The 21063-nt window shown below is 39.1% G+C and overlaps 1 protein-coding gene across 1 annotated transcript in view; it reads right to left on the bottom strand.

Moving 5' to 3' along the window:
* Positions 1 to 2612: 2612 nt before the first annotated feature.
* The window catches only part of LOC129243583 (uncharacterized), a 182015-nt gene continuing 163564 nt past the window's right edge, over positions 2613 to 21063 (bottom strand). The window contains 4 exon segments of the mRNA XM_054880702.1: positions 2613 to 2674; positions 2799 to 5370; positions 5467 to 5661; positions 18554 to 18649. Coding sequence (XP_054736677.1) covers positions 2613 to 2674; positions 2799 to 5370; positions 5467 to 5661; positions 18554 to 18649 — 2925 coding nt within the window.

The raw sequence follows: 21063 nt of genomic DNA, 5'->3' as shown, positions 1-21063 counted from the left end.
TTAATGTACTTAAGAAATTCAGTAGCAATCGATGAAATGCAACTAGTCTACGTGCTGATATTTCAGCTGTAAAATGTTGGGACAAGAACGCTTTTACTAGAAGGCATGCAATACCTACGGTAAAAGAAGTTATGTTAACAATAAGCAAAAAAATTAAAAAAAAATATTTTTTTAATTTAGAAAAAGAAAAAAAAATGTAAGAAAAAATATTTTAAGAAAAAAAATTTTAAGAAAAAATATTTTAGAAAAAATTTTTTTTTTTAATTAAATGAAAAAATTACAAAAAATATATATTTTTTTATTTGAGAAAAAAAAATTAAGTAAAAGTATATTAAGAAAAAAAATTTTAAGAAAAAATATTTTAGGAAAACTATTTTAGAAAAAAATTTTTTTTTTAATTTCCAAAAAAATTAATACAAAACTTTCAAAATTTCTTTACTCAAAAAACCAAATTAAAGAAGTAATGCCAACAATAAGCAAAAAAAAATAAAAAAAAATAAAAATGAAGAATGAAACAAAATTTCGGAGGAAAAAATAGTTTCAATTTATTTTAAATATTTTTTTTTAACTTCCAAAAATGTGAAAATTTTTTTTATCTTATCTTGTTACAAAAATAATATATTGTTTTAATTAAGAAAAAAAAGGAAAAAAAAGAAAAAGTATATTAAGAAAAAAAATTTAAGAAAAAATATTTTAAGAAAAAGTATTTAAAAAAAAAATTTTTTTTTAAATTTCCAAAAAAAAATAAAGCAATACTTTCAAAATTTTTTAACTCAAAAAACCGAAATAAAAGAAGTAATGCTAGCAATAACCAAAAAAATGAAATATGAAGAATGAAAAGAATTTATGGAGGAAAAAAAATTTAAAAAATTAAAAAATATTTTTTTTAATTTCCAAAAATGTTAAAAATTTGTTTATTCGGGGAAAAACTTTGAAGAAAAAAATATTTTGAAAAAAAAATTACACAAAATATTTTTTTTTTCAATTTGCAAAAATATTGCAAACATTTTTTTAAATTTGTTTACTCAAAAAATTAAAATGAAAGAAGTAATCCAGCAATAAAAAAGTTAAAAAAAAATTAAATATGATGAAAGAAAAGAATTTTAAGAGAAAAAAATGTTTAAATATCCAAAAATGTGAAAAATTTTTAAATTTGTTTATTTAGAAAAAAGAAGTTTTGAAAAAATATTTTACAAAAAAAATTTTTTTTATGTTTGTTTTGTTTAATTGTAAAATCTGGAAAACAAAAAAAAAAATGTAGATATATAAAAAATGAAGAAAGCAAAAAATTTTAAGAAAAAAATTGTTAAAATATCCAAATATTTTACAAAAATTTTAAATTTGTTTATTTAGAAAAAAAGAGTTTTTAAGAAAAAATATTTTAGAAAAAAAATTTTGTTAAATTTCCAGAAGAATAAAAAAAATCATTCACTATTTCTTTACTAAAAAAACCAAAAAGAAAAAAACTAAAAATAAAAATATTTTAGAAAAACAATTTTAGAAAAAAATTTAAGAAAAAAAATTTTTTTTAAGTTTGCAAAAATATTAAAACAAAAGTTTCAATTTGCTTAATTGTAAAATCTAGAAAACAAAAAAAAATATATGTATATATTATAAAAAATTAAGAAAGCAAAAAATTTTAAGAAAAAAAAAATTGAAAAAAATTTCAAAATTCGTTTACTCAAAAAATCAAAAGTTCCTAAAATAAAATAAAATATGAAGAAAGAAAAGAGTTTTAGAAAAAAAATAATAAAAAAAAATATTAAAAAGAGTTTCAAAATTTGTTTACTTAAAAAGTCAAAATAAATAAGTAATGCTAATAATAAGCAAACAATTTTACGAAACAAAAAAAAGTTCAAGAAAAAAAAAAATATTCCAGAAAAATTTTAATTTGTTCACCCAAAAAATCAAAACCCTCTAAACTTTGGAGACTCTTAGTGCTTTTTTCATTTTGGAAGCTTTCGAATAATTACCGTTAATGTCTGGAGATTAAAAATGCGATTTTATGGGGCAGCTCCAGCGTACATAAATTAACGCGCTTACATTTCTAAGCTGCTTGATACTTTTTTTTACACTTTTTGTTTACCGACTATTCCCTTATTCCACCACAAACGGCATTTACTTATACATTTTATTCTATCACATCAAGTTTAATTTTTATTTTCCAGTGGCATGGTGTTGCTGACTTCAACTACGCTTACTTTCCTACGTCTCAGGTTCCATCTTGGTTCATAGAGCCAGATTTGAAACTTGATACTCTTACCTTCCTCATTTCTTTTGGAGCTGTATGAAGTTGACTAAACCGAAACCGAAATATGCGAAATGTGTGTGTGTGCGTGTGTTGGGAAAATGACGACGACGTCGAATAAATTGTTCGAAAAAGTGGTTAAGGTGGCACGAAAATTGCTAATGTGGCAGAGGTGATGACCTCGATGAGGTTCATGGATGTAGTGGTGATGCTGGTGACATGGATCGAACCATAGGTAGGGACTTAAAGTTGATTAGTTTGTTGATTGCTTCGCGTTTGCCTCCTTAAGACAGACATTTATTCCCCAGTTCCGTTTTGTTTGGTTGTTGTGGTTGTTGTTATGGTTAAAAAACCTATTTGTGCGTTAAACAGTGCCAAGTTTACTGCTATTTACTTTTGACCAGACGCCATCGCCGCTACCGTGACCTTATCCCCTCTTTCACTCGCTAGCACCCACTCAACGCCGACTATATCGTTTAGCTCTATTTATATAAATCAATTTTAGTTTTGCGTTCACTTCATCAGCTCCTCTAAGTTTCCTAACAACCGCCATACCATGGAAAGGTCCAGCACCATCAGTGCGGAGGCACCACCGGACGCACCATGCCACCCAATTTATGACGCGACTGTGGCTTATCGATGATATAGTCTTCGTAAGTGTATAACGGTGTAATTTTTAGGCCCGTCTTTTCAGGTATAATCTTGAATTGTGGCTGATCGGTGCTGACTAACATTGGTCGTTTAATTGTGTGCATATATTCGGAATGCGATGCACCGAGGGGACGACGTGTTGTCGGGACATTCATTTTTTTGCAAGGCTCAGGTTTGGCTTCCACATTCATTTGGCAGTTTTGGGCTGAATACTTATTTGGCTTGTAAATGGAAAATATATTGTTGATAAGACTGAGTGCAGAATGGCCACTAGCGGAGGGGTGATGCCCAACGGACGTAGGCTGTTTGGTCTGCACCTCGTGATCTGTGTAGAAATTATTGTATTTGTATGAGGGTAGGCTATCCGCGACCGGGTACACTTTGTGGCCATAGCTGTAGGCGCGGTGAAGGGGTGAGCCCGCTTGTTCAAAAAAATGAAAATCACTAGAATTATTGGCGCCATGATGTAATGAGGAGCCGTCTGGCGCCGACGACTCCACTTGCGGTGGAGAGGGCATGCCCTCAAGTAGCGATTTCTTAATCATCATGCGTTCCTGCTCACGATCGTGCATATCAATCGGTTGTCCATTGTTGTAGCAACCCACACTCACATTCTTTGCTTTCAGATTGCTTTGCATATTACGCCGTTGCATATCCTGATCGACCGGACTAGGTGGTTTGTCTAATTCCGCCCAGTATTTCTCTAAGTCGACATTAAAGTCTTCAAGATCCATTTCCGTGGAGTCAGAGCAGGTGTCATCGTCATATCGACTAGGCGGTTGCACTTCCAACAATGACTTGCTGCGCGCTGGGCGTCGATATTGCGCGGCATAGTGCAAACTTGGCCCCGAATTAGATAGATAGCGTTCGTCTTCATCGAGGAATTTATCTTGCATAAGTAGACGCTCACGTTCGTCACGTATGAAATGATCTAGATCGGTGTCGTAGGCCACGGCGCGGCAGTGTGAGTGTTCTTCCTCCTCGGCTGCCGGATGGTGGCCGGGACAGTGTAGGCGCGAACGCGACCTGGCAATATGGCGCCGTTGCTGGCGGTGGTAGCAATAGTCATCGGCGGCACAACAACAAATGACCGTTGGTGGCGGCGGCGGTGGCTGCTCGCACTCGCGATCGCTGTGGCGATCACGTTCATGATCGCGACCACGTCCCGAGTGTATGGAGTAGCGCGAAGCCGCTGCCACACGATGGCTACCGCGTTCCCGTTCCTCCATCCAATCGGCGGATGTGGAGGCGGTGTGTAGGTTCCTGTTGCTACCACCGCTGGCGCCAGCACCATACATGCCCACGGGCGTGCCACGGCTGCGCCATGTGCGACGTCCGGCCGCCGCCGGGTAGCACGGGTAGATTTCGTCTAGCAGGCACTTGGCATTAGTGCAGTGTTCGCGCGCGCAACATGGTTGTGGCGCAGGCGGCGGCGGCGGCGGTGACGTCGGTGCTTCGTGAGTTGCATACGCTAGCGTGCTCTCGTCAAGGCTGCTGCTGCAGTAGTAGCCCGAGGACTTGCGGAAGGCCTCTTGTTTGTCGCGGCGTGTTGCGCCCGTTTGCGGCAGTTCATAGTCCATGACATCGAAGGGTGTCGTCTTGGACGTTGTGGCACTGAACGAATACGATTTGGGCACATTGGTTTTCTTCAATATCGACGTGGTTCCGCCGCCTTCATAGGACGCACCACCGCCCATCATATAACAACTTTGCGATTTGGGATACTGAAACTCTTTACAACTAATCGAGCGATGCAAACCATAACCAGGAGAACCTTCTCCTTCACCACGTTTACCTTTGCCACCCACATCTGGCGCCGCATCATCCAAAACATCCTCCACGAAGAATTCATCTTGCTCGCGTATGTTGCGCAGCTTACGATACGTTCCGTATTTTAGGCACTCTGGCACATAGTCCTCCTCAAGGTCTTCGGAACGATTCGAATAAATATTGTCTGTATACCAAGTGGGATCGAGTTGTTTCGGTTTCGGTTTAGCCGGTTGCATTCGATCTCGTTTCGATTGACGGTAACTTTCAAAGCAAATATTTTTCATTTTCTCCAATTTTTGTTCACGTATGCGCTCCCAGTTTTCCCAATTCTTATCATTTTTACTTCTGCCACTGGTGGTGGCAGCATCAAAACCACCGTAGTACTCATTACTCGTACCTCCAAAATCACTATGATAATCGATATTTATTTTCTTGATTTCATGTTCAGCAGGTGGGGCGCTGGGCTCGCGGCCCAAGTTGTTGTAGCTCGTGCCGCTGCCACCATTCTCAGATACTACAATTCTTATTCTACGTTTCGTTTTATCTAAAAGCTTTGATGACAGCGAAGACTTCTGCGGCTTGTCACGTTCAGCTGGCGGCTCTTTTGGCTGTCACACCTCTTGCAGGTACTTGACGGGGCAATAACCCTGGCGATTGTCTGCAGAGCGTACCATCACCATACCGTTAACCTCATCGCCAGCCTAAAACATTAAAAAAAAAAATTATTTAAGTATAAAATAATAAAAATTTAATATTAGATGGTTAGGATGTTTTGTTGGAAATTCGGTAAGTTGTACCTGTATAACGATTTGATCTCGCAGTAGTGTCATGTTTTCTCCCCGCTCGCCGTCGGATACCTGCAAATTATGTGTGACCTGTAACGGTTTCTCATTGGCATTCAGGCGTACGCAATATTTGGATGGAAAGTAACCGACACGGCCTAGCAGCTTGCCCTGCCACCAGTCTGGATCCGAGGTATCGATTACGGTGACCTAGGGAATGAAGAAGATATTGCATGTTACAAATTATTCCATCCTTTAAAAAAAGCAACCAAATATGTACGTAAACATTTATGTCGAAAAATTTTGTAATATCTTATCCTTATAATCGATAGTTCATGGCATAGGGAAACAATTTTGTAAATCTAAATTTCAAACTTTGTATGAAATTTACAAACATTTAACAAACTTTTCAACTTTTTTGTCAGAATCTTTAGAAGAAATCTAAGTAAGCTGATTATAGTCTATTAAATATGAGTTGAAAGTTCAAGTCGTTAAAAAAGTCACGTTCATTTTTGAACTTTTTTTCTTTGATGAAATATGGCGCAGATTCTTGGACTATGAGAACCCCGATGTAGCATCTCTCTTAGTGTTTGAAAGAAGGATTCTGCGGAAGATTTTTGGACCTTTGCATATTGTGACGGCGAGTATCGCAGGCGATAGAACAATGAGCTATAAGAGCTTTACGACATAGACATAGCGCAGCGAATAAAGATCCAGCGGCTACGTTGGCTGGGTCATGTCGTCCGAATGGAAACAAACTCCAGCTCGGTCTCTGAAAGTATTCGATGCGGTACCAGCTGGTGGTAGCAGAGGAAGAGGAAGACCTCCTCTGGGCTTGAAAGGTCAGATGGAGAAGGACTTGGTTTCAGCTGGTGTGTCCAACGGGCGCCGGTTAGCAAGAGAAGAAAACGACTGACGCGCTTTGTTAGACTTGGCAAAAGATGAGATGTGAGAAGAGATTATGAGATGTGGGAAGAAAGGTTCTACATGAGAGTGTCTATATTCAGCGTTGTTGGGATACTATGTTTCATTAAACTAAGAGACTTTTATACCCGATGTAAAAATTGGAGATCTGAACGTTTCACGGAGAGTAAGTACCCTGAAATGTTCGTGGGAGATTTCTTACCTCTCCGGCGGGCAGCTCTAAAAGTTACTGCTCTTAAACTGTTCAGTGATAAAAGTACCATTGGAATACCCAAGGCCACGAGTAAACTAATAATAGATAAAAAACTACATTATCCAAGAGGCCAATAGGTCATGGAGAGATGAAGATACATGTATAACAGCTACTATGGCCGCAAATAAACAAGAAAAGGACAATGTAATGGCTTAGCCTATCAAGAGATGGTAACTCGAAGGTCGTGGCTTGTATAACCGATTATTGGCTATTTGGCAGGCATTCCCCGAGAATAGGAGTTTTCTCCCATGAATATTGCAGAAGTTGTAGAGATGTGGAAGAAACAGTTGAGCACTTCCTTTGCAGCCCTAGCTAAAATCAGAGCAGGTTGTCTAGGTAAATACTTTTTCAATTCTCTTACAGAGCTGTCTGGCGTGGGGTTGGGATCAATTCTACGTTTCATAAGAGCCACAAAATGTGCCCACGAAGGAAAGTAAATGGGGTTCCCGTGTCGCGCAGTGGTATCACAATGGACCTGTAAGGTCTAAGTGAGTTGGTCATACAGACCGACTACCACCATAACTTAATCTACCTCTCCGGCGAATACTGATCCACTAGCTGCAGCTCGAGAGCAAGAAAGATCCCGTTATTAAGCGCCCAGGTATTACATGGGTCAGAGAGCTTGTCAAAGAAATCCAAGGAAAACCAGCTAGAACACCATTCTGAAGGAAATAAGAAGGCAGGAAGATGGCACCCTAAATGCAAACTTCAACGACTGAATGTCTTGAGCAGGATGGCTTTCTAGTTATAACATGCAAAAATGCGTCAACGGAGGAGTGTCTAAAGGACTGAAAACAGATCTTGGATGAGGACATACGAAGCCGCACAATTCTTGTGGGTTATTTCCCGAAACTGAGTAGCGCACGAAAACGAAAATATCCTTACCTTGTTCCAGGAATGGAGAGTCCTCAATGAATCTTACATCCTCAATAGAACCTGCATAGCAACAGGTTGAGAAATAATCATGGCCATCGACTCCTTGTTCGCCAACGCGAGCAAGGGTTGTTAAACTCAGTTTTAGCCCAAAAGTCAAGTCTCCACTACCTATGGCGAGTGGAATGGCCAATGATGGCAGGTTCAAGATAGTTAAGGTAACACCTAGACATCTACCAGAAGACACCGCACCGCCAGCACCAGTTAACCAACCGCAGACTCTGATCACACAAAACTAATCAAAAAGCCATCCCTAGAAGGCGCAGTTTTGCCTGAGTAGAAAAAAGTTAACAAAGCTAGATGTTTTCTAAAGGGTGATTTTTTAAGAGCTATAGGAAAGAAGTCCCTAGAATGTAATGTTTGAAGATTATTTCATGCAAATGGTGACCGCGACTGCGCTTCAAATGGTCTATCTGTTTAGTCCAATTTTGGCATACTCTTTCCAATGATTCGGCCGGTATCTCACATATAAATGCTTGTCTTCCAATGCGTTAATTGAATAGACATGAGATTTAACATAGCCCCACAAAAAATAACCTAAAGGTGTGATATCATACGATCTTATTGGCAATCCACTGACCACCCCCACCGAATGGCGGATGGTTTTTATGAGGAGATATTTCATGGCAGAAAGACACTCGAAGGTTTGATATTCCCTGCCTACGGGTGACTGCTATTGGAAAACATTTTTTTTTTAAGATTTGATGTTTTATGTACGGAGACTCGAACCTATGCAGTTCCGCCTTTCTTTCTGTTGCATAAATTAAATATTAAAAGAAGAATATCCATCTGTAAATAGTTTACTGTAAATTTCGAAAGTGTATATTTTTCCTTGGCAACTCAATTGTCAATTTTTAAAGCCTTGGCGGCACGGGTAAATATTGAAAAAAAAACTATATATATAAAAAAAAAATAAGAGCATTGCGTCTTATTTTTTTGGGCGATACTAATGTCCATACTGGTTAATGAATTTGGTTAATAAATGTTTAAAGGAGAGCTAATTTAATATACTTTAGTTTAAGGCTTAAACGAATGGAGAAGTTTTCGGGCGTAAATATCGCGGTATCAGCAAATTCGATTGGAACAAGAAGCACGGAAAGTATTTTCAAAAAAGCAATTATTCAGGATGGGCCATATAGCGTTTGCTTTTTGAACCACCACCTATTTTTTTGAGAATGGTAACACAAATGACATGTCAAATGTGTTCATAATTTACTTAAAGGTTTGACATTTACGAAATGGGACGCTATACGCTTGAACAAAATTGGGAAATATTGAAAACCTATTTCCAAAGTGGTGAGCCTTCTTCTTCTTCCGCGGTTACAGTAAATGACGAGCGTTACCGTGACATACTCAACGAGTTGTTTCTAAAAATTGAAGAGGATGACATGGATGACATTTGGTTTCAACAGGACGGTGCAACTTGTCACACTGCCAAAGTTACACTCGAACTTTTGGCTACCGTTTTTGAAAACCGAATAATCAGCCGAAATTCCGATATCATTTGGCCCCCTCGGAGCTGTGATTTAAGCCCGTTGGACTATTTTTTGTGGGTACCCGTGAAAGACAAATGCTATGCGAACCATCGAGAGACGATTGATGCTTTAAAACACGAAATTGAAGTTGCCATTCATGAAATTGGAGCCCAAACAATCGAAAATGTGCTTAAAAATTGGGTTGATCGAATGGCCTACTGTAAAGCCAGTCGTGGCAGTCATTTGAAGGATATTATTTTTCATTCATAAATGACAATGCTCAATCTTCAAAATAAAAAAAGCAAATTTTACATGACCCACCCTATATCTACTTGTTATTAAAATTGAGCAATAAGAGAAATTTTTCCTGACTGCGATTGGTGCCCATACAATTTTTCAAAGCTTTTATGTGCACCAATCGCACTCCATTTGTAATCAGGCATCGCCAACATTTTGTTAGCATAAATTAAAAAAAGGGAAAAGCAAGTGATTAAATTGTAAATGTGCTTGTAAAATGCTTCTAGGAAAATGTTCGATCGAATTACTGTTTACTCGCTGGCATCAGGTGAGCGCGAGAAACAAATCTAATAAAGGTAGGGAATAGCGATGCAAAAGCTAGCGAAGTGTTTGTGGAACAGAAAACGGAAACCGAGATGTCAGATAAAAAAGCAAATAAAATATTAACAAGCGACTTGAATGCTGCTGAGACAACACAAACAACAACTAGTACAGTTTAAGGACGCCGAATGCCGCGTAATAAGAAATTCGATGTACAAAAAATGCTCTAAGGCCAGGCAAATAGACCGTCAAGCCAAGGAAATGATAAAGAAGGAGCGCAGCGAAGTTTCTGCGTGAAAAAATTCAACGAAAAGTGCCAAGCGCCACAAACAGTCGATGTAGAAGGGCAATTTCACTACCTTCTCGAGCGATTTCTCACAGTTCTGAGGCATTTGATTGCTGCCTTTACCTTCTTTGTTGTTGTTGTTTCTTGAAGGCATACCACAGCCACTTTTGATTAGAATTAAAAGCACGCCAAGTTGATTGGTTGGCAATAAAAGTGCAGCTAGACATCAATACATAGAAACACACACACCCACACCCACACACATGCATGCAGTTACAAATGCATTGGCCTTTATTGCACGCCCGTTTGATAGTGATTCGCTTCACTTGACGCTCTTCAACGCAAACAATTTGCACTTCTGTAGGATTTTGTGTTTTGTTTATTAACCTTTGGCTATGTATAAGTGGCTAAATGGTTAAGCTCCAATGGCGAGTGGTTTTCATTGAATTCGCAGGTGCCAATGGCAGCTTTGTTTTGCTGTGGATTTGCTCTTGTGAGGTGAGTGTTGCTTCAATTGTTTCTTTTTTCTTTTTTTTTGTTGTTTTGTAAAAACAGATTCACGCTTGGCTTTGATGTGTGTGGAGCGTGAAGGAAAGGCTAGCATTGAGTTGAGTTCAGGGTTGCAGGGAAAAAAATATGAAAATTTATAATACTCAGGGCTTTTATTTTTACTATTAATTACTGAAAGTGGGGTAATTGAAATATAGAAAATATTTGCCTACAAAGTAACAAGCCAAAGAGACGCAGATGAAGTGGTGCTGGAAGAGTCGTTTGGGTGAGAATGTTTCTATCACTCTACGCTTCTTCTTTTCTTTCTTCTTATCTTTTCTGTTTCATCAACGTTTATTTGAAATACTTTTCTTGGTTACTATAAGCACAAATTTGTTTTGACTAGGTTGGTCAGCTACTCAAGCGTGACTAGATTGGAGGTACTTTTCCTAAAGTAGTATTTTGACAGATCACGCGTGATTACCGTCACACTAAATGCTTTTTTCAGTATTCATTGACAATTCATCGTGCAAAGACTCACACCTCAACAACGCTTAAAAATTATGAAATTCGTTGCTCTATGAAAAGTGTTTTTTGCGCGCTCAGGCCAAAACTTATGGTGTTCAGCGATGAGGACGATTTTTCGCTTCGTCAATAAACGAAATTGTCATATTTGGGCTGAACAGCAACCCGAAGCCATTCAAGTACAGCCATTGCATCCATTGAAAACAACCGTTTGGTAGAGCCTATGGGCTGGAGGAATCATCGGTCCATATTTCTTCAAAGATGAGGCTGGCGCTAAGGTAACAGTAAATGGCGAAGGTTAGCCCGCAATGATGAACGACACTTTGTTGCCGAAAATTAAAGCCTGTGACTGGGCGCTACTTGCCATACAGCACATGAAACAAGCGATTTACTGCGTCGTCGTATCGGCGAGCAATTTATCTCTCGCCTCCGACCAGTAGATTGGCCACTTAGATCGTGTGATATCACTGCTTTGGTCATTTATTTGATGGGGATTAAGGTATTGAAAACCAAATCTCTGTTTGCAAATGGAAGCTATATATTCAGTTTGCTATGCAATCTACAACTTCAAGTATTCTGCAACTCGACTTCATAAAAAGTGTTAAAAAAATTATGACTCTTCCCCTAATTTGGGGGCCACGCCTTGATGTTGTTAGACAAAATGAAGTGACGTATATTTTTATGCCGCCTCCTAACGGCAGATGGTTTTTATGAGCAGATTTTCATTGCTTTACAAATTTTCCCCTCTACGACTTTTTAAGAATCAAACAACAATGGAGAATTTAAGGGATAACATTGCAAATGCCATGAGGAAGCTAATCATAAATACCACCTGTCGTTCGGAAGTGACGTAAATTAGTACGCCCCACCTTTCGTGCGAAAAAAATCATCAAGTGCACCACAAATTGGAAGAGGAGGTCTATTGAATGTGGCATTACCAAATTCACATGAAAAAGTGATGCAAAATTTAATTGAAGGAATGGAATTTACACATTTATTGTTCATTTATAATGGCATAACAACTGCAACTTTCTAATAATAAAATAAAAAATAAATAAAATAAAGTGCGTGTAGCGTAGTACACATAACAGAAGTGAAATTTTCAATTCAGACAAAGGAAGAGGGAGAGACCCGAGCGAGAATGAGAGAGAGAGAAAGAATATATATTTAAATAAATTCACAACATTTGCAGAGAATACAAATAGACAAAATTTACAAAACACGGAGAAGAGTCGACCGGTGTAGGTAAACGCCGGACACAAACCGTGGCAACAACGGGCACTACTCTGAGCGTTTATCACCCGTACAAACGCAGCGATTCCAGGACCGCAGCAACGGCACAAATTACCGCAAGGCAATGCCAATATATCCGACGCCGGAATGGATAGCACTTCATAGTACGCACAAGCTCTAGCCAGGAAACGGAAATAAGCACCAAAAAGTAGGAACCAAAAACAAACGCCAAAAAAATTGGGACCAAAAAACACCCCAAATACTAGGCACCAAGGAAATATAACGACAAAAAGTAGGCACAAAAATACATTTCCTAAAAGTTTGCATCAACAAACAAACGCCAAAAATTATGCAGTAATATTTCTCACTAGAAATTCGCAACCACAAGGCAAAGCTCGTGAAAAATAGCCTAAAGTGTATCTAAGATATTCATAAGGTATAGCTCTCTCTCTCTCCTTTTCCTCTACGTTATATCTTTTTTCTCTCTCGCAGAACGAAAATGCCAAAAACGTTGCATGGACTTGAAGTTTTACAATTCTCGCACGTCCATCGACGCCTAAGAAGTTTCACTTAAAAAAAAATTGTGTTTCACTGTTCAAGCACACAGTATTCTCTTTAAAATTAAATTTCTACCAATCTTAATGGTATTTAATTTTTTCATATTTTTCTCTATACCACTCTTCTGTTACTGCTTGCTTAACGACGTCCAAAGCAGATTTCAATGCTCATCTTTATTGCATTATTTCAGTTGACCACAAAGTGGATAAATTTGTTATTTTTCACAAAAAAACATATGAACGGAAAAAGTTCCGTAAAAGGCCAATTCAACGCTGAAAAACTATTCGAAATTGCATTAATTCATTTCCATTTCACACTTTTCATTACGGCCAGTACACAGATTTTATTGCTTCTCGGAGTATTTATTTATTTATTCAAGCGAGCCTTTGCATAGTGAAATATTTCAATTAAAATATATTAGCTTTATTTATATCAGAGAAATTTTCGCTTTTTTATATGTAGGATATTTTTTATTTTGCAGTGATTTCACCGTTTTATCAGTGCCGTTAAAATTTGCATTATACGAATATTTATTGCTTCGCTAGTTTCCATACGAATGGCCATGCCACGGCTGGTTGTGGGCGCATAATTGTTAATCCCATCGTTATTTTCACAATTGTCAGCCACTAAAGTTTATGAAATACTAAAAATTTGTAAATATTTTTATTGCAAATATTTGCCTTGCCATCATAATTCCTCTCATATGAAAGTCACACGTCGGCGTATTTGTTTGTTGCAACAACATCTGACCAATTTGGTGGCACATTATTATTTATTGTTATTTTTGGCAGCTACAATTTGTCAACACGAATTTGCAATGCAATAAATATAAAATATTCTCCTAACTCACTAATGGAGATATAGCGAAATGATTGTGCCATTTTTTTTAAATAAAAGTGAAGGTGGCTTTCGTAGGTGTGGGCTGCCTTTAGGCTTTCATTTTAGGTATTTGAATAATAACTAAGTAGTAAATTCAAGAACAGTTGGAAAAATCATGCGGCGACATTTTGCAGATTTCTAAACTTTTTTAAGTTTTCCTAATTTATAAAGCAACTCAAAGATATCGTCCAATTTATATATTTAATTTGTCGAATACTTCTGTCATCAAACAAACAATCGGCGCACTCGTGTATGGGCACCCAGATCCCTGTTGATAGTTATAATTTCGAGGTTGTAAAAGGCTTCATTTATATAGGAGCCAGCATTAACACCGATAACAATGCTAGCCTTGAACTCCAACGTAGAATCTGTCTTGCCAACAAATGCTACTTTGGACTACCAGGTATATACTTATGAAATGAGACTTTCTGCTAGTAGTCCATAGATGTCGCTAGGAGTATTTTTAAACCTTGCCAAATGTCTTGTTTTTTTCCTCTGTCATCTGTCAACAATATTCAGTTCATTGTTTGTTACATTTCATATAACAATGCATTTTTGTCGGTCTTAAAAATGTAGAATTTCGTGCCTTCAAACTACGATTTGCGGACATCGTTGATTTTTTGTTATCAATTGGAGCTCAAGCTCATCAAATGCTTATAGAAGCTTATGGTGGACGTGGTCCAAGTAGAGCACAATGCTTCAGGTGGTTTGAAAAATTCCGTAGTGGTTATTTTAGCCTGGAAAACGAGGACCTTGGCCGGCCACCGAAGAAGTTTGAGGACGCCGAATTGCAGACATTGTTGGATGAAGATGATGATCAAGCGCAAGGAATGATGGCAGAACAGTTGGGAGTGACCTAAAAAACCATTTCCAACCCTATGAAAGACATGGGTATGATTTTAAAGGTCGGAAGATGGGTGCCGCATGAACTGACAATGTGACAATGCACCGCCACATCGAACAAGAGCGAACCGGGAATTGGTGGAGACGTACGATTGAGAACCGCTGGTGCATGCGGCTTACTCACCAGACTTGGCGCCTTCCGATTATCATTTGTTTGCGTCGATGGGCCACGCACTTTCCGAGCAGCGCTTCAGTTCTCACGAAGAAGCCAAAAAATAGCTCGATGATTGGTTTGCGGCCAAAGACGGCCAATTTTTTTGGCGCGGCATCCACAAATTGCCTGAGAGGTGGGAAAAATGTGTCGCTACCGATTACTATTATTTTGAAGATTAAATTTGTAATTAGGCAATGGAGTAGTAAAGTCCCCTCTCGACGAACAAAAGTAACAATCTACAAAACTCTCATCATGCCCGTCCTAACGTTTGGCGCAGAAGCGTGGACGATGACAACATCCGATGAAACGACGCTTGAAGTGTTTGAGAGAAAGATTCTACGCAAGATTTTTGGACCTTTGCACGTTGGCCACGGCGAATATCTCAGGCGACGGAACGATGAGCTGCATAAGCTTTTCGACGACATAGACATAGGTTAGGTTAGGTTAGTATGGTTGCCCCGGGAGTGGGCACACTTGGACGAAGAGAAATTCGTCCTTTGTAATACCATTGTCAAGGAAGTGAGGAGAGGGGAAGGACCGATGAGGTGCAGGGAGAGGGCGGGGAGAGGTGGTGATGGGAAGGTTAGGAGCGTGCGGATTATGAACGATGACTATGTTTGCGTCAACCGCTTAATGCTGCTGATGAAATTCATCAGATTTTTAATGTCAGCGCCAGCTATCTCAGCAGGCGTGGAAAAGAAGTAAGACCCAAGATGCCTGAATCTTAGCCCCGCCAGGGCAGGGCAGCTAAGGAGAAGGTGCTGAGATGATTCCACCTCATCCTCCATACATCCAGCACAGAAAGGACTCGAGATGATTCCAAGTCTCACAGCATGCATTCCTCGCGCATTGTGTCCTGTGAGAGAACCCACTAGATTGGAGAGCTGATATTTTGTCAGCCTCAGAAGCTCACCCGAGCGCCTTCGGTCCACACGTGGCCAGAAGGATTTCGCAACTTTGCACGTTTGTGCATTTTCCCAGCGCTCGCTGAGTTTGCGCGATGCCCATCTTTCCAGGAGCAGACCGCAGGTAGTCAGGGGGATTCCAATTTTCTCCCTCCGCGGGGAAATCACCTCACATGTCCCTTGTCTAGCCAGCTCATCCGCCTCACAGTTTCCCGCAATGTCGCTGTGACCGGTAACCCAGATGAGGCTGATGTCAAAGAATTCGGACGCAGTCGAAAGTGAGGTCAAGCATTCCTTGACCAATTCCGAATGCACCGTCATAGACCCGAGGGCCCTTATTGCCGCTTGGCTATCGGAGTAAATATTTACCTTCTTGACTGTTAGTACACATTTGAGCAGCCAATCAGCTGCCTCCTTGATTGCGGCTACCTCTGCCTGGAACACACTGCATTGGTCCGGTAGCCTGAATTTAAGTCTGATGGGGAGCCCTTCGCAAAAGACTCCTCCGCCAACCTTTCCTTCCAACTTCGATCCATCCGTGAACAAGTTCACCAGGCCCTGCCCCCAAGTGTAGCCCCCCGTCCACTCTTCCCTTGACGGGATGTGAGTGGTGAATGTTCCGGTCGGACTAAATGAGGGTATACACTGGTCTGTTGACAGAGGGATGAACTCAAAGTTTCTGAGGATGCTTGAGTGCACATAGACATAGCGCAGCAAATAAAGATCTAGCGGCTTCGTTGGCAGGCTCATGTCGTCCAAATGGATTCAAACGCGCCGGCTCTGAAAGTATTTAATGCGGTACCAGCTGGTGGTAGCAGGGGAAGAGGAAGGCCTTCTCTGCGTTGGAAAGATCAGGTGGAGAAGGACTTGGCTTTACTTGGTGTGTCAAACTGGAGCCGGTTAGCACGAGAAAGAAACAATTGGCGCGCTTTGTTAAATTCGGTAAAAATCGCGTAAGCGGTTATCGCGCCAATTAAGAAGAAGAAGAAGAATACGTCGTGATTTGTTTTGAGAATTTTAGCTCGCCGAACTATGTTCTACAGAGACTTATGTACGTAAGTGGGCTATTACCATTGGGCAACCATTACCATTACCATTGAGGGAACTTCTAAGGCTAACAAAGTCGGAGCTCTCGAATTTGGTAGGAATCCTTACTGGACATTGCCCGTTAGGTGTCCATGTGGTGAGATTTGAGATTGCCTCAAAACCTTTTTACAAAAGCTGTCTAGAGGTGGGTGAGCTAGAATCATCTCACCGTTTTCTTCTTAGCTTCCCTGCTCTCCTCGGGCAAAGATTTAGACATCTGGATGCTCACGGATATGGCGGGTTTAAATATCACACATCTGATGGTAATCATCGTTGTTCGTCTTCTAATCCTCTAATACAAAGCTCCTTCTTCCTTTTGCTTGTCCCCCCTGTTAGTGTGTGCCAAACGGCGTCCTGAGCTCCAGCTTTAGAACAAAAAGAAACACACTGAAATGCGTGAATCCTACTGAAGCTAACTTGAGCTCAGTGGGAAGAGTCGTGGTGTGCTTCACTTATGATGCTGAAATGAAAGCTAATTCATACGAAAAAGCTCGAGGAAGCAAATAGAACTTCAAAACCTCTTGGCTACCCTACCAAGATAATTCGTCGGCTCATTCGATATTTTCAGTAAGGACTTTAAGTCAAGTCAAGTGCAGTCACAGATATTTATTGAGAAGTTTCGTCAATTTATTTGCTTCCTATTTAATATTAATATATTTTTTTATGAAAATATATTCCATTATCCATTATTCCTGGCGGCCACCGTAGCTGAATTAGTTGGTGCGCGACTACCATTCGAAATTCAGTGAGAACGTAGGTTCGAATCTCGGTGTAACACCAAAATGAAGAAAAAGTTTTTTCTAATAGCGGTAACCCTAGGTGAAACTTTCGAGGCAGACAAAGAAAGATGGAGAGACTCGAGAGAGAATGAAAGAGAGAGAGAAAGAATATATATCTAAATAAATTCACAACATTTGCAGAGAATACAAATAGACAAAATTTACGAAAAACGGTGTAGGTAAATGCCGGACACAAACCGTGGCAACTACGCGCATTACTCCGAGCGTTTATCACCCGCACAAACGCAGCGATTCCAGGACCGCAGGAATGGCACAAATTACCGCAACAAAGAAATTGGGACCAAAAACACCCCAAACGGAAGGCACCAAAAATAAATTTCCTAAAAGTTTGCACTAACAAATAAGCGTCAAAAAGTAGGCAGTTTTATTTCTCACTAGAAATTAGCAACCACAAGGAAAAACTCAGGAAAAATAGCCTAAAGTGTATCTAAGATATATTTAAGGTATAGCTCTCTCTCTCCTTTTCCTCTACGCTATATCTTTTTTCTCTCTCGCGGAAGGGAAATGCCCAAAACGTTGCATGACCTTGAAATTTCACTTTAAAAATATCTGCCGTTCAGAGTCGGCTTAAAACTGTAGGCCCCTCCATTTGTGGAACAGCATCAAGAAGCTCGCCACAAATAGGAGGAAGAGCTCGGCCAAATACTTTTCTAATGAGAATTAGAAAACTTCAAGTCAATTGAATGAAAGGTTACTGAGCTTCACTAATATTCAACTATTATAAAAATCCAAAACCATTCCGATCCAGAAAAAGATTCTCTCGATGCTGTGCTTTTGTCGAGGACTTTTATTTTTTTCAATGGCCACTTTAATTCAAAAATCACTAAACGAATTTAATGAAATATATACAACTTATTTGGTACTTGATTGCAATTTCTTTTTTTGCTTAAAGTTACCATTTTTTAAATTATGAAGTGTGGTTTTGTTCCTTGGTAATGCGGAGAGCTGCTTTTAGAAATCGCAATTTTTGTTTTAACTTAGTGAAGCCAAATCAATACCTTTATTATATAAAAATTCTGTCTTATCAGCTTAATAAAATAAAATAAAATAAATCAAATTGCTCTGGAAAATCCTGAAAATTACTTCTCTTTTATACCCACGACTGTCCTTAAAGTCTTAAAAGAAACTATGCATTACTTACTTTATAACCAGCTTTCAAGTCCAGTTCGTCGGCGTGACGTGCTTTGAAGTTGTATAAAATGACATACAAATTCGTTGGCAATAAACGGTGAGATTTCTGTTGGGGTGGAATTTTTCAAGTAAAACAATTAAATTAGTACTTAGTTGTAGATTTCTTATATTTAGTTTAAGTGCACTTTATGGAAATAGAAAAAAGCAAAAGTTTATGAACTAAATTTTTTTAATGAAAATTATTAAAATAAGTGCCATGAAGTGCCATTTTAAATAAAATACATTTATACATTAACATTTCCTCATTAAAAAAATAAAAAATAAATACCACGCTTAAGATTAAAAAAAAACTTCGATTGATTGTATTGGTGGCACGAATGGGGAACCACCAAATTTTTTGTTTTTTTTTGTTTTTGCTTGCAAGTTTTTTGTGAGGCTAAAAAATTGTTTTTAAGTCAATGACATTTTCTCGACTTAATTCAATAAGTGCCCATAATTTTGAGAAGAAAGTGCGCTAAGCCATATATTTCTTGCTATAACCTTTGCTGATTATTTGGCCGAACTCTTTCTGCTTGTGGTGTGCGTTTTACTGTTTTTCCACAAATGATGTGACGTATAGGTTTCATCCCGTCTCCGAACGGCAGCTTATTTTTAATGAGGAGCCTTTTTGTGGCAGAAATACACTCGGAGGTTTGGCATTGCCTGCCAAAGGGCCACCGCTATTAGAAAAAATTGTTTCTTCATTTTGGTGTTTCACCGAGACTCGAACCGACGTTTTCTCTGAATTCCAAATGGTAGTCGCGCCCAACCCATATGGCTACGGCGACCGCTCAAAACCATTCATACATTTTAAAAGTAAATCAATGACCATTTAAATCTTCAGGCTCTTAATAGGGAGGAGGAATAAGTCAGGTCAGTCCATAAGTTCGTGCGTTTTTTGAAGGTGGTTTTACAATTAATAAAAAAGATGTTTAAAGTATTTATTAATCAATAATATATTTTCCTTGTGTTCCCAACGTTTAGGCAAATTTTGAATTCCCTGCTGAAAAAATTGTTTGTCCTTGGAGCCAAAATACGCTTCGATATCCCTTTTTATAGCTTCTTTTGAGGAGTAGTTCTTGTTACTCATATGGGATTGAAGTCCACGGAAAAGGTGAAATCACAAGGTGCAATACCCGGAGAGTATGGTGAATGCGGCATTAGCTCCCATCCGAGCTCGTTCAGCTTGCCTAATATTTGCCTTGCGGTATGAGGTCTTGCGTTGTCGTGGTGAAACAAAACTTTGCGTCTATTCACTAAAGACGGTCGATGTTTGTTAAGTGCCTCATTCAGGTTTGATAGCTGATGTCTGGTTTAGTTCCAGAAGTTCATAATAAACAATACCGGCCATGTCCCATTATCCTACCAAATAGACAAGAGAATCTTCTTGGGGAGAAGGCCATCTCTAGGGGTCGGTTCTGGTGTTTCATCTTTATCTAACCATTGGAGTTTGCGAACAGGATTTTTGTAAAGGACCCATTTTTCATCACCAGTAACGATCCGGTTCAAAAAACTTTCATTTTCATGCCGTTGCAGTAGCTGAGAAAACACATTCACTCTCTGCTGAAGGTTGGCGACGGAAAGCGACGGACGGCGGAACCCATTTTTCCAGCTTTGAAACCTTTCCCACCTAAACCAGGTGCCTGCGAACTGTTCCATTCGACGAAATTGACCCCTGAGCTATCATATCGACTGTCAAATTTGACTCAGCTTCCACGAGTTCGAGCGAGGCGTCGGAGTTAAAGACTTCAGGACGACCAGCCGGCGGGGCATCCACCACGTCGCAGTTACCACTTCGGAATTTTGAAAACCACTTTTGCGCAGTCCTTACACTCACGGTATTCTCCCCATGAACAATGTTTATTCCTGCAGCAGCAGTTGTTGCATTTTTACCAGTTTTATAAAAAAATACAAAATATGCCTCTTATACGCGTTCGCAGATTCCATTTTATTTTTTATGCTTCTATCCGCGATTAAAATCACTTCTTGAATGCGCAATATATCAAGGAAAATATGAATAGTTCTGTTATATTCGGCGAATAATTTTTTGTATGCAAAAATCGTACAAAGGTGAAATTATGGGTAAAATACGCACGAACTTCTGGACTGATCGATAAGTTTGCTATCGAAGTGCATGCCAGGATATTTCGTTCCATTTTTTTTTGGTATGATTACGTTAATGAGTTTTACGGGAGGCCAAATGCTTCGATTGAGTATAAAAAATACTTAAACTGATTTTGTCTCATTGGATTTTATTTGCCAATCTCTTAGCCATTGAGTTAAAATATCAACTTCTTTTGTGGAGTTTAAGTGAAGCCTTGTGGTTGTTAGAGTCCATTGCGAGAGGTAAATCGTGGATGTAGAGCAAGTAAAGGATTGGGCTCATTATACTGCACTGGAATACACCAGCTAAACTTTCGCAGAGTTCAGTCCTTTCTTCGTTTCCCTAACCAAAAAAATGTCGCTACGGTTTGAAAAAAG

This window comes from Anastrepha obliqua, chromosome 4 (genome assembly GCF_027943255.1).
Source record: "Anastrepha obliqua isolate idAnaObli1 chromosome 4, idAnaObli1_1.0, whole genome shotgun sequence".
Classification (NCBI taxonomy): Eukaryota; Metazoa; Arthropoda; class Insecta; order Diptera; family Tephritidae; genus Anastrepha; species Anastrepha obliqua.
The sequence above is the reverse complement of the archived record's forward strand: the minus strand, read 5'-3'. Positions and strand labels throughout refer to the sequence as shown.